This window comes from Gorilla gorilla, chromosome 3 (assembly GCF_029281585.2).
Source record: "Gorilla gorilla gorilla isolate KB3781 chromosome 3, NHGRI_mGorGor1-v2.1_pri, whole genome shotgun sequence".
Taxonomy (NCBI): Eukaryota; Metazoa; Chordata; class Mammalia; order Primates; family Hominidae; genus Gorilla; species Gorilla gorilla.
The window spans coordinates 48,345,243-48,358,320 of NC_073227.2; the positions used below are offsets into that span (position 1 = coordinate 48,345,243).

The following is a 13,078-nucleotide window of genomic DNA, read 5'->3' on the forward strand; positions in this document are numbered from 1 at the left end:
CTGCCCTTTAGGAAGCCATGCTTGGCACAGGTGTGTGCACAGTAAGGTTAAGACACTCAGCTGCCACCATCCTCTCACTGCGGACACCAGAAGCGTCACTGCCCAGGGAAGGCCAGCCAAGACTGCCTGGGGAATTGTGGCATGGCAGGAGGGTGACTGCCAATCAAGAGATCTCTGTCAGGCCTGGCTCTCACCACTACAATCATGTATTTCATGAGCATTTATTGGACACCTCTTGTATATCAAATACTGGGGATACCAAGACAAATGGAGCATCTGAGAGATGCTCAGTCTGGCCGGGGAGACAATAGGTAAACAGTTGAGTAACAGGATGGGCACTGTGATAGAAGTATGTACCAGAAACCACAAGAACATAGGAGAGGAAGCACAGAATTCTGCCTGGGAGGTTGGAAAGGGCTTTCTCGATTAGGTGATTTTCAAGATGAGACTTGAAAGAGAAGCTGTTCACTGGTTGGGCATGGAGGGGACAACTATTCCAGGCTGAGGGACAACATGGAAACAGCATGGAGGCCTGAGAGAGTGCAGCAAATCACCTTGCTATTAGAGCTATGTGGGGCTGGGTGCAGTGGCTCATGCCTGTAATCCCAGCACTTTGGGAGGCCTAGGTGGGCGGATCACTTGAGGTCAGGAGTTTGAGACTAGCCTGGCCAACATAGGGAAACCCCGTCTCTACTGAAAATAGAAAAATTAGCCGGGTGTGGTGATGCATGCCTGTAATCCCAGCTACTCAGGAGGAGGAGGCAGGAGAATCACTTGAACCCGGGAAGTGGAGGTTGCAGTGAGCCGAGATCGTGCCACTATACTCCAGCTTGGGCGACAGAGCCAGACTCCATCTTAAATAAATAAATAAATAAATAGGGGGGAAAAAAAGAAAAGAAAAAAGAAAAAAAGCTATGTGGGATGGCAGGCGATGCATCTGGTGAGGAAGGCAGGACAGAGAGTTTGAAGGGTCTCCTATGCCATGATTTAGAGCAGGGCCTTCATTCTGTGGGTGATGGGGGACATGGGAGGATTTCATACAGGCAGGGGAGTGTAACATGGTCAGAGTCCAAAACATTGAAGTAACAGCAGTGTGAGTGGGGACTAGAGGAAAAGGAGACTGAAGGAAGAAGGACCAGCCCCAAGATGGTTTTCAATAGTCCAGGAAATACTACCTTGTAGGGGTTTGGGGTGATGAGAGGGATGGCGTGGGTTTAGCAGACAGGATTGATGGAGCCCGGTGGCGGATGGGATGTAGCAGTATGTGAGGGGAATCTGGGACAACTCCCAGTATCTGGCATGGGGGACTGGGAAATGGTGACTTCCTTCATCAAAGCCAGGAACCCATGGCAGGCCAGGGGAAGATAGTGAGTTCCACTTGACCACATCTGAAATGCTATGGAATCTCCAAGCAGAGCTGTCTAGGAAGTGGTTGGTATGTGAGAGTCTGAGCTTTGGGTAGATACTGGTTTCGGATGTAAAAAGACTGGATCAGGTTTCTCTCTCTATAGACATTCAATAAACATTGTTTTGAGTAGCTAATTAAGAATTACAGGGCACTGGGAAAACAGAAGGATGTTGCAGTGTAAATGTGGATGCTCTTACAGTAATGGACTGATGGTTGCAGAAAAGCTCAAGCTAAATAACACTAATTTTTCAGCTATAAATAAACCTGCCTCTGCAGTTGGGGTTTTCAATTACGCAGGAAAAAGAAATGCAGCCATGGAAACGAGGAAGAGAGCTACGCAGAGGGCAGATCGTGCCTGCAGGGCAAAAATGTTAGCACATTCTAGCCAAAATGGATGGTGAAGTATAGTCTGATCCGGTGGAAAAGAAATGCAAGTCTAATGTCCTGGGTTCAAGTATGAGTTGAGCGTCTGTCACAGAGTATCAGACATGAAGCAAATGTTTGCTATCTACTTTTAGAGATGTCGTCAGTGTTGTAAGCTTTTTATGTGTATCACCTCATTCAATCCTCAGAACAACCTCATGGGAGAGTCTTTGTTCTGCCCCCTTTAGAGATGAGTAAACTGAACACAGAGAGTTTAAACGACTTTCCCCAGGCCACCAGCTAAAACGTGGCAGTTCGATGATTTGAACCCAGACAGCCTGAACCCAGAATCCTTTCAGGGACTCTTCACTACTCCTAACTATGCTATGCTGCCTTTCCATGCAAAAAGCTAGGAAATATCACTTTGCACAGCCTTCATTTTCTTATCAGTCCACGGATTTTTGTAAACAGCAAGGGGCATAATTCATATTAAGGCCTAAATGACAGATGTATATTTTCATTGTGTTTTCTATAATTGGCTCTTCAAGGGAGTAGTGTTTAAAGTTTTGCCCCAAATGTTCTTTTCAAGGAGAGCTCTGGGAGGTCCCATAATTCTGTGACTTTGCGTTTGCAGAACACAGCAGATGACCTGAGCAGCATTTAATCAGCGATCACTGTTTATTGAACTCAGTGTCACAATAATGTTCATGGACTCACAAGTAGGAAAGACCTCGGTTCTATCCCAGCACTGCAACTTGGACATGCTACTTAAAACTCTCCAAGCCTGCCTTCTGTAAATGGGATAATACCAGCAACCTTTGCAGAGGTATAAAGATTACCATGGTAAACTGTTCCCATGGTCACAGAATTCACAATCCAAGATAAAAGAGTCACTAAGCACACAGACACACAAATAGGCAAGCAAAGGTTGGAGAAGCACATTCTAGGAGAAAGGAACTCCAGAAATCTTGCGTTGGCAGGAACTTGACACGTCTGATATGCTACAAGGTCGGCAAGACCTTCTCATAAATTTGTGAAGCAATTAGCATTCTTTTAGTCAACAGTCAGCATTTCTCTATGTGTGTAGTATATTTATAACTAATAAAGTAAAACTTATGCTTTTAAGAAAATATTTTTTCCCAAACATTTAAGTGTTAATTGCATGCCTAAATTAAGTTCGTTTTTTTGGTTTTTTGCTTAATTAAAATCACAACACAAATCCATTGGATCTTAAATACCTTAAAAGCCTTTAAAAACTGGCAAAACATACTAGTTATCACAAAGATTACAGAAATTATGACATAACATTGCTTTTTTTTTTTTTTTTTCAGGCAGAGTCTTGCTCTGTTGCCCAGGCTGGAGTGCAGTGGGGCAATCTCGGCTCACTGCAGCTTCTGCCTCCTGGGTTCAAGCAATTCTCCTGCCTCAGCCTCCTGAGTAGCTGGGATTACGGGCATGCACCACCACGCCTGGTTAATTTTGTATTTTTAGTAGAGACAGGGTTTCTCCATGTTGAGGCTGGTCTCGAACTCCTGACCTCAGGTGATCCGCCTGCCTCGGCCTCCCAAAGTGCTGGGATTACAGGCGTGAGCCATCGCGCCCGGCCAAAATCAATCTTTAGGTTGGGCCCTTTGAAAAAAACAGAATCTTGTTTCTGATTTCATGGAACTTTTAGGTCCCTTTTCTCTTCGAATAGATTTTGAGTTTTGGAAACCAGAAGCATATATTCTTTAAATTTTTCAAAATCAGCTTCCCTATCCCAGTTCAGCCATTATTATATATTGATTTGATCTGTTGGTGTGATTGATAATTTAGGTATGTTTTATCAATATCTCATTATAATTATATGAACATCTAAACCTTGCTACTCAAAGTGTGGTCCATGGGCCAGCAGCATCTATATCACGTGGGATGCAGAATCTCAGCCTCAGTCAGGCCTCCTGACTCAGAATCTGCATTTGAACAAAACCTTCTGTGATCTGATGGCCATTTAAAGCCCAGATGACTCATAGAAAGGATGCAGCTACCTAGATATGAGGGATGGAGCCTGTGGCTGGCAATCCTCTTCAGGACATGCAACTAATTTGGCATCATGGAACCCACTATTACTCCCTCTTTTCTTATAGTTTGAGGTTTCATTATAACTGCTAAGATTTTCTTCTACCTTGACCAAGAGAAGCAGGCTTGGGACTGAATCCTGAGAAATCCAACATTGAGGGAAGAAGCAGATGAGGAGGAATTGCGTAGGAAGTTAAGAGAAAAGCTGGAGTTTTCCTGCCGTGGAAACCCAGAGAAATGACTGTATTAAAATAAGTAGTGAGCACCTCATTGTGAACATTAGCCATGTTCCTATTGTGATTGTTACGAGTAGCAATTTTAAAATGAAGAACAAATGCTATCTTAGACGAGCTAGAGAAGCTCATGGAGTCTCATCACAGAGGTCTCTCCCAAGAGTCATTTTCCCGGACCTTTGGAAGAAGGATCCATGGTCCCCCACGGTGTTGAACGAAGTGCTTATTTGCAGAATTAACTCACAAAAATGTTAAATTCAGAGGAAATGGTCTGTTCACTGAAGTGTTACATTTTCTTCTGAGGGGTGAGGTGAGGATGTGAAGGGAAAGGATGACAACAAGCCGAGGTAAACTTACTTTGAAAGAATAGTACAAACTTCCCACTACTTTGTTTTCTGGGCCTCCCATAGCACTTCATGCACTGATTTTTTTTAAACATAAACAAAAGGTTTAAATATTGTTTTCAAAATTCCCTACCCAGGGCTGGGCATGGTGGCTCACGCCTGTAATCCCAGCACTTTGGGAGGCCAAGGCGGACGGATCACTTGAGGTCAGGAGTTCAAAACCAGCCTGGCCAACATGGTGAAACCTTGTCTCTACTAAAAATACAAAAAATAAAAAAAATTAGCCTGGCGTGGTGGTGCACGCCTGCAGTCCCGGCTACTCGAGAGGCTGAAGCAGGAGAATCGCTTGAACCTGGGAGGTGGAGGTTGCAGTGAGCCGAGATCGTGCCACTGCACTCCAGCCTGGGAGACAGAGTGAGACTCTGCCTCAACGAAAACAAAAACAACAAAAAATTCTCTACCCTAAAGAACTGGGTAAAATCCAGTCCTCCAAACCAGGGGAAGAGTTAGTTCCTGGAATACTCTATTTTGATCTTGCAGAATTATACTCTGTTAGAAATTAATCCAGATAAGATACGAGAAAACAATAAAGCAGGAACATTCTAGAAAGTGTATTGATTAGGACAACTTGACTTTAATAATCTATTTCTTAGCTTAAATCTGTTAATAGATTTTATTATCATAAGCACTGGGCTATTAGCCAGAAATCCTGGATAAATGGACGGATCACTGTAAATTTGGTATTTGAAGCTGTTATATTTCAAACTGTTTTTTTTTTCTTTGTATGTGCTGTCTCTTTAGAGCTGGTTAAAAACAGCAGATTTCACATATGACGTTATCTGCAGTGCCCTGTGCAGAGGCCTGCAGGGAGTTTACAGAGACACCTGGTGGCTGAGAAGGTGAAGTACCTTGGCTTTGTCAGAAGACGAAGGATTTGAATTGTGTCTAAATTTGGTTTCTTTTTGTGGCTGAGAATTTCACTCCTTTCTTAATTATTTTAGTAGAATTGCACATTTAAAAAAATAGACTTTGATTTTTAAAGATTATGTTTAGAGCTTTCACTCTTTCTTTCTGAAAAAAATCATCAACCAGGTGAATTGACCTGTTCCATCAGCTGGGCTGAATCTCATCAGGGCCAGAGTGAGGCAGGAGAGGCACTTGCTTCCAGTGCACATTTAAGGGGGAGCCAAAAATATTAGTAATGAATATAGATAACTTTTTTTGAAGCAGGATCTCTATCTGTCACCCAGACCAGAGTGCAGTGGTGTGATCATAGCTTACCACAGCTTTAAACTCCTGGGCTCAAGTGATCCTCCCACCTCAGCCTCCCCCATGTAGGAGGGACTGCAGGTACGCATCACCATGCCCGGCTAATTTAACAGAACTTTTCTTTTTTTTTTTTTTGGTAGAGATGGGGGTCTCATTTTGTTGCCCAGGCTGGTCTTGAAGTCCTGGCCTCAAGTGATCCTCCCACCTCGACCTCTCAAAGTGTTGGGATTACAAGCGTAAGCCACCATGCTTGGCCTTAATACAATATTTCTAAACATCAAAATTAATGCAAAATATTTCATTATAAATAAAAATACCAAAGTTTAAAAACAGGATTAGTGGCTGGGCATGGTGGCTCATGCCTGTAATCCCAGCACTTTGGGAGGCTGAGGCAGGTGGATCGCCTGGGGTCAGGAGTTCGAGACCAGCCTGGTCAACATGGTGAAACCCCATCTCTACTAAAAATGTAAAAATTAGCTGGGTGTGGTGATGCATGCTTGTAGTCCCAGCTACTTGGGAGGCTAAGGGAGGAGAATTGCTTGAACCCGAGAGGTGGAGGTTGCAGTGAGCTGAGATGATGCCATTGCACTCCAGCCTGGGCGACAGAGAGAAATTCTGTCAAAACAAACAAACAAACAAAAAACCATTAACAACAACAACAACAAAACAAGATTAGTATTGCCAATATTCTCTCTCTCTCTTTTTTTTTTTTTTCAGGCTCCAATATGGCTCGGAAAGGCACTGAGAAAACCTAGCCTTAGCTAGGCTAAGAGCCTAGCTTCTGGCCTGGCTTTTACGTGGTCAGCGGATGTGCGTCCATCCCCCCTGCACTGGTTCCCCTTGTCCTTTCTGTGGCTCTCCTGGATTCCTCTCGTTCAGCTCCTTGGTGTACAGAGCCTATGTCAATGGCAATGGTGAGGTAAGTGAGAAGAAGAAACGGAGAAAGTTAAAAAGTGTCTTCGAGAAAAACACTTGGGAATAAAATCTTCCAGTTCTCCTGCTTTACCTTTCAGTACCCTCCCTGCTTCCTTCCAAACATGCTTCCAGAAGCAGGCACCTAGGCCATTCATACCCATGGGGCTGCTCTCGGCTAAGTAGGCCTAGCCGAAGAGACGCTGAGGGCAGGTGGGCAGGTGGGGTGGGAGATGGAGCAGCGCGTTGCTGCCTGGGAGAAAGCACCTCCTTGCCTCTTTTCAGTTTTAACATGTCCCTTTAGTGCCCACTTTCCAGGACAGGGCAGAGGATGGGGGAGCGGGAGATGAGTGAGGTCTTGGGGCCATGGGGCCATGCTGCTTCTAAGAGGGCAGAAGCTGTGAGAGAGATTGGGGGCTGGTAGCTCTCAGAATAGCCTGGGAAGGGTATCAGCTGGGTTTGCACAGTGTTGTCTCCAAATCTCCCAGCTCCCCTTCTCTATGATTAGCATCCTTGAAGTAGCGTGCTACTGTTAACAGAAGAGCACAGCGTGCCCCTTCTGCTTTTTCCCATGCTTGTCATTTGCCTAACTCTTACAATGTTAGCAGAGAGACAGTGTTTGCAACGAGCAGGGAAATATTGCACAATTGTGACTGCAGGGTCTGCTATGAGAAGAGGAAGCAGAGCCAGTGGGGTGAGAACCTCCTGGGATGAGAAGGGGTCGGAAACTCAAGAACAAAGGAAAATGTCTGAGAAGTCCCAAGGAGCAAGTGGGCTACCGTTGAGGACAGAAATTTCCCATGGATGAGGTCTCCTCTGCACAGCAAAGAAAGACCCCAGAAACAGGAGGAAGCCAGGAGATACTCACCCTATACCACACTGTACAGTTTTATAACTTTCAAATATATTCCCTCAGGGGATTTCAGGGAGAATAGTATGCACCCTCTGACAAAACACAGACATCAGAGCCCGCTACAGTCCCCAGATCGCTCACTTGGACATACCGGATACCCTGGATCATATATCAGTTGCTCTCCTGACCCAGAAAACTGCATGTCTCTTATCACCCACTCATGTCTCTTCATGAACTTGGCTCTTCTGTTGGCAACTTTATGAGTTTCTTTTTACCAGTGGGTGCTTTCTGACTACCGTAGCCTGTGTGGTTTGGCAAGGGGAATCATAGTGGCATTCGCTGAGAGTCTTGCTTTGTGCCAGGTGTGTGCTTGGTACTTTATCTGCTTTCTCTTGAATTCTCACAATAACCCTTTTGGGTAAAATATTATAATCTTCATTTATACGAATGAGAAAATCAGACTCTGAGAAATAATTACTACTCACATGACTAGTAAGTGGTGGTCCTAGGACTTGAACCGGGGCCATAAGACTCCTCCTGTGTCCTTAGGTCCTTTCTGTTGCATTAGGTCAGCAGAGACATGGGGAGATGCCTCCACACCCTCCCCCTGCATCCGTGGCAGATGCTGCTAACTGGACTTGGTGGTTGTTTCCCTTGAGCTAGGACTATGTATAAGGGAAAAATTATGGTCCGTGTTCTCAAGGAATTTTGCTTTGACGTAGGTTAAAATATAACACAGCAGTAGACTGACAATGTAAGGCTGTAAATAACACCCTGGCCATGAGTGCTAAAAAAATCAGGTAAGCTTATGAATCATAGGAAATATACCCACCATTCTTTGTCTGAAAGCTGGCCTTTCCCTTTCTTCTTAATTCCTTAGATTACTCATTCTAGATAATACTCATTTATGCAATCAACAAATATCCTCTAATATCATCTCTGTATCTGGGAGAACAGCACAGAACATGACAAAGCCCCCACTTTTGTGGAACTTAATTTTAGTAGGGAGACAGACGATAACTACCAAGTGCAATGCATACATGCAAGTCAGCTTGTCCTAAGTGCGAGGAAGGGTGGATCCCAGAGATGGAGAGAGGGCTGGGATGTTACTCTATGTAGCGTCATCAGGGAAGGGCTTCTGATAAGGAGGCACTGGGCAGAACCCAGGAAGAAGAAGGGGAGTCAGGAGGAGATGCTAATGGTGCCCCAGGCAGAAGGAACAGAAGGAGGGGCGCAGTGTGCGTGTGGAATGCAAGGAGGCCAGCACGGCTGGAGCTACGTGAGCAAGGGGGAGAGTGTTGGAGAAGGAAAGTCGGGGGAGACATCACGTACAGCCTTGTAGTTGCCAGTAAGGATTTTGGCTTTTATTCCAAATAAGGTGAGAATCCACTGGGCAGAGGGGTGACATGATCAGATTTGTGTATTAAGATGACCACCTGGCTGGGCTTGGTGACATGCACTTGTAGTCCCAGCTATCTGGGAGGCTGAGACGGGAGGATCTCTTGAGCCTGGGAACTGGAGGCCACAGTGCACAGTGATAATGAGGGAGTGCAGTGAATAGCCAGCCGCTGCACCCCAACCTGGGCAACACAGTGAGACCCCCATCTTATAAATTATTTAAAAATAGGCTGGTCACGGTGGCTCATGCCTGTAATCCCAGCACTTTGGGACTCTGAGGCAGGTGGATCGCCTGAGGTCAGGAGTTTGTGACTAGCTTGGCCAACATGGTGAAACCCTGTCCCTACTGAAAATACAAAAATTAGCCAGGCGTGGTGGCAGGTGCCTGTAATCCCAGCTACTCGGGAGGCTGAGGCAGGAGAATTGCTTGAACCCAGGAGGCGGTGAGCTGAGATCGTGCCACTGCACTCCAGCCTGGGTGACAGAGTGAGACTCCGTCTCAAAAAAAAAAAAAAAAAGTAAAATTAAAAAAATAAAAATAGAAATAAAAAATAGATGAAATGAAATAAAATGACCGTCTGGCTCTTACCTGGAGAAGGGAATTCAAGGGCACCGTTGGCTGCTAGGAGGCAAGTGCGGTTGGTGCAGATGGCAGTCAGCAACGGGTTGGACCAGGAAGACAGTAGGGAAGGTGGGGAGAGGCGGCTGGGTTCCTGATATGTTATGAAGGTGGAACTGCCGGGATTCATTCACAGATTGGATGTGGGGTGTTCCAGGTTGAATTGCATCCTACAGAATTCACACGCTGAAGTCCTAACCCCCAGTACTGAAGAATGTGACCATATTTGGAGATATGGTCTTTAAAGAGGTAATTAAGGTTAAGTGAGGTCACTGGGGTGGGACTAATTTCATCTGAGGAGACAACGGGTTTGGGTACAATCGGGGAATAGGGTCACAACCTAGAAACAAAACAGAACTCTGGGACTCTGTATCTCTTAGGGAAATTGCCAGAGCCCTGCCCTCCAGGCCTGTCCTTATTCATGGGGATCTGAGAAGAAGAGATTAGGACCCAGACATGCACAGAGGAGACCCTGTAAGGACACAAAGAGAAGACAGCCATCTGCAAGCCAAGAAGAAAGGCCTTGTGAGAAACCAGCTCTGCCCACACCTTGGTCTGGACTTCCAGCTGATTCTTGGATGAGCTGGTCCTTAGGCGCGGAGGCAGGACTGTGAAAAAATAAATTTCTGTTTTTAATTCACTTGGTCTATGGTATTTTGTTGTGGGAGTCCAAGTAGACTAATACATGGCGTTTGAGAGAGAAGAAGCGAGGATGATGCACAGGAGTTGGATCTGTTTGAAGTTAGGTTAGGAAAGTTCATTTCCTTCTCGATGCCCAGAAGCACCAAGAGAGATTGTCCTGCTGGGTTTCACTCAGAAGAGTTTTCCAGTCCACTACACACCACTGACAGAGCCAGAGGACAGTGGGACAAGAGTGAGACACAGGCATGTGCAGTCACAAAAGGAGAATCGGCTCCACGCCCAGTGTGATCACCTTCTGGTGCCCACACCATAATGAGCTCCGGGCCGACGTTCCTGTTGGCCCAGAAGTCCTCCTTCCTCCCCTTCCTGAATCGCTTTTGTTCTGATCTAACCTGCACTCCCCCAGGCCAATGGATTTGAGTACAGCTGGGGAAGGGAGTTGCTAGGATTTCTAGCAATCTAGAAACAAAACTGTGTTCTGGGACTCTGTACTTCTCAGTGAAACTGCCAGAGTTCCGCCCTCCAGGCCTGTCCTTATTCATGGGGACCCCAGAGAGACTCACTTGAACTTCTGACCCATTCCCCTGCTGCTCACCCTGCCAGCACCTGGCCTGGCTGTAGCCACAGTTCCCACCATCACCTATATCTGGAAACTCTAATTCCTCATCCACGACACTATCATGGTCACCCTGTGGAAGTGAGGAGGCCTGCCCAGCCTCCAGACATCCAACAGGGTTGCTGCCTACTCTTTCCAGTTCTCTTACATTTCTGACTCCTTATTAGAAAGGGTTCTTCCATGCCCAGAGCCTCCGCTGGAAGGCAGTTTGAGTCTCACTGGCTGAGCTGCAGTCGGAGTCAGCCCTGGCCCTGCCATGCATCTGCGCACGTCAAGCTCTTTTCCCTGCAGGCTTTGCCCCTTCTTCATCTGGAACACTGTCACCTATTTTCATAAATGGATAAGAGGATTAAAAAGACTACTGCAGAAATAAGTAAGTAAATAAATAAATCCACGGTGGAACCCTAAAAATAGTGCTTGACCGTAAAATTGCAGGATAAATGATCATTAAAAGGGAAAATGACACGCTAAGCATGTCCCCTCTTCCTCTCCCCCTTCCATCTCTCTCACTCACCCAATCTCTCTCCCAACTTCTTGACAGACCTGGTTAGAGGATAATTGTTTTATGTGACAAGCAATTTGTACTGTGGGTGGAAGAATATGAGTCCTACTATTTTCTTGTTGTCCTTTTTTATTGTGATGTTAATATTATTCTCAGTCCACCGTGGATTTATTTATTTACTTACTTATTTCTGCAGTAGTCTTTTTAATCCTCTTATCCATTTTGTGAGAGTTACCCAATCTAACTCCGTCACAGAGATTGGCAAACTCTCTGCAAAGAGCTAGATAGTAAATATTTTCATCTTGGCAGGCCATATGGTCTCTGTACCAACTACTCTTCTCTGCCATTGTACTATGAAAGCAGCCTATGGCAAAATGAAGGTGTGGCTGTGTTCCAATAAAACTTTATTTACGAAAATAGGTGGCAGGGCATAGTTTGTTGACCCCTGACATAGATAAACAGATCCATAAATCCACTTTGCTCATGAAAATTGCAATAGGAAACAGTGTTCCAGATGAAGAAGGGGCAAAGCCTGCAGGGAAAAGAGCCTATGGCAAAATGAAGGTGTGGCTGTGTTCCAATAAAACTTTATTTACTGCCATTTCAGTGAGTTGTGAAGCATTGGTTAGCAGGCGTCATGGCTCTGAGTATCTAGGACAGCACTCCTCGGTGAAGAGCCCAGCCTCCTGGAGAGGTTGAGGGTCTCTGGCATGGTTCTCGGTGGAGAGTCAGCATCCTTTACCCACCCTCCTGTGGGGCAGATCGAGGTCCCACCTGCCCTTGGCTGAAAGGAAGTGCATTCCCAAGCCTCCTAAAGGCACACTTGACCTTGATTTCCTCTGAGCTTCCTCACCAGATGAACTGGTGTTGTGTAAGGAGCACTGTATTGAGAGTCAGGACGATGGGTTATGTCCTTGCGAAGGCTTCTGACCTCTCTAGTCCTCAGTTTCTTTATCTGTAACATGAGTGACCTTAGCTAGATGGTCCTCAAAGAGCTCTTTACAGGTTAGAAGTGCTCTGATCCTGTATTTAATGAAATGGAGAAAATATTCATGCCATATTCATTTGCAGGGAAAAAATCCTTTGCAAAACATGATGTTTGACTCTTGTAATTTTTGTTTTAAAAAACACATGTAGCAGAATGAAGGTATTTGTTCTTCCCATCCCCACTCTGCTGCTGGGCAGAGGATATTTTAGCCATAGAATTCACTAGGATCCTCTGTCAGACAGGACTCTATTCTAAGGAATGGGAGCACTGCCATCATCCTCCTGGAATGGAGTCAGGGATGCCCCCCAGGACACTGGACCCCAATGGGCAAAGGTTCTCAGCAGCTTCAACCTAAAAGAGGCCCCTGAGGGGAGAAGGGACCCTGAAGGGAGGGGAGTGGGATAGGAAGGGAAGGGGGACCATTCAAGGTAGGCCCTGTGTCAACTACAATTCAACCCTGTGAGTGCTGTAAGGAATCCAAGACATATGAGGTAAAGATCCTCTACACACAAGGAAGTCACCACCCAGCTGGCATCAAAAGCCATATTGATGAAAGACAACGAGAAGGAAGAGATGCATTGTTAGTGTTGCAGGGAGCACAGTGGATTGGGGCAGGTGGCCTGGATCCTGTCTCTGGCCAATCACTGCTGGAGGGAAGCCACTTTGCATCCCTGGGCCTCAGTTTCCTCATGTAGAAGTGAGGCATTAAACTCAATTTCAAAAGTACCTTCTGCCTCTGAGATTCTGGAGTGGATGGTTTGTTGAAGGAGGACTGAGCGTGGGCACCCGGAATTGTGTCATTTGATGAATGAGTCAGACTAGGGGCGTCAGAAAAATAATGTCTTCACAATCAACACAATGGGATAGGCAATT

The 13,078-nt window shown here is 45.7% G+C and overlaps 1 protein-coding gene across 1 annotated transcript; it reads left to right on the top strand.

Moving 5' to 3' along the window:
* Positions 1–6,483: 6,483 nt before the first annotated feature.
* On the top strand, positions 6,484–10,097 carry LOC101145662 (uncharacterized). Its single transcript, XM_055384819.1, has 2 exons — positions 6,484–6,594; positions 9,838–10,097. The coding sequence occupies exons 1-2, from the start codon at positions 6,484–6,486 to the stop codon at positions 10,069–10,071; spliced, it is 345 nt and encodes a 114-aa protein (XP_055240794.1). The 3' UTR covers positions 10,072–10,097.
* The last annotated feature ends 2,981 nt before the right edge of the window (positions 10,098–13,078 follow it).

What these genes read in the sequence shown, in the direction of transcription:
- LOC101145662 (XM_055384819.1), top strand. Translation starts at nt 6,484, where the DNA reads ATGTGCGTCCATCCCCCCTGCACTGGTTCCCCTTGTCCTTTCTGTGGC. An exon ending in ATGTCAATGGCAATGGTGAG is followed by an intron (nt 6,595 to 9,837) that starts GTAAGTGAGAAG and finishes TGTATCTCTTAG; the next exon opens with GGAAATTGCCAGAGCCCTGC.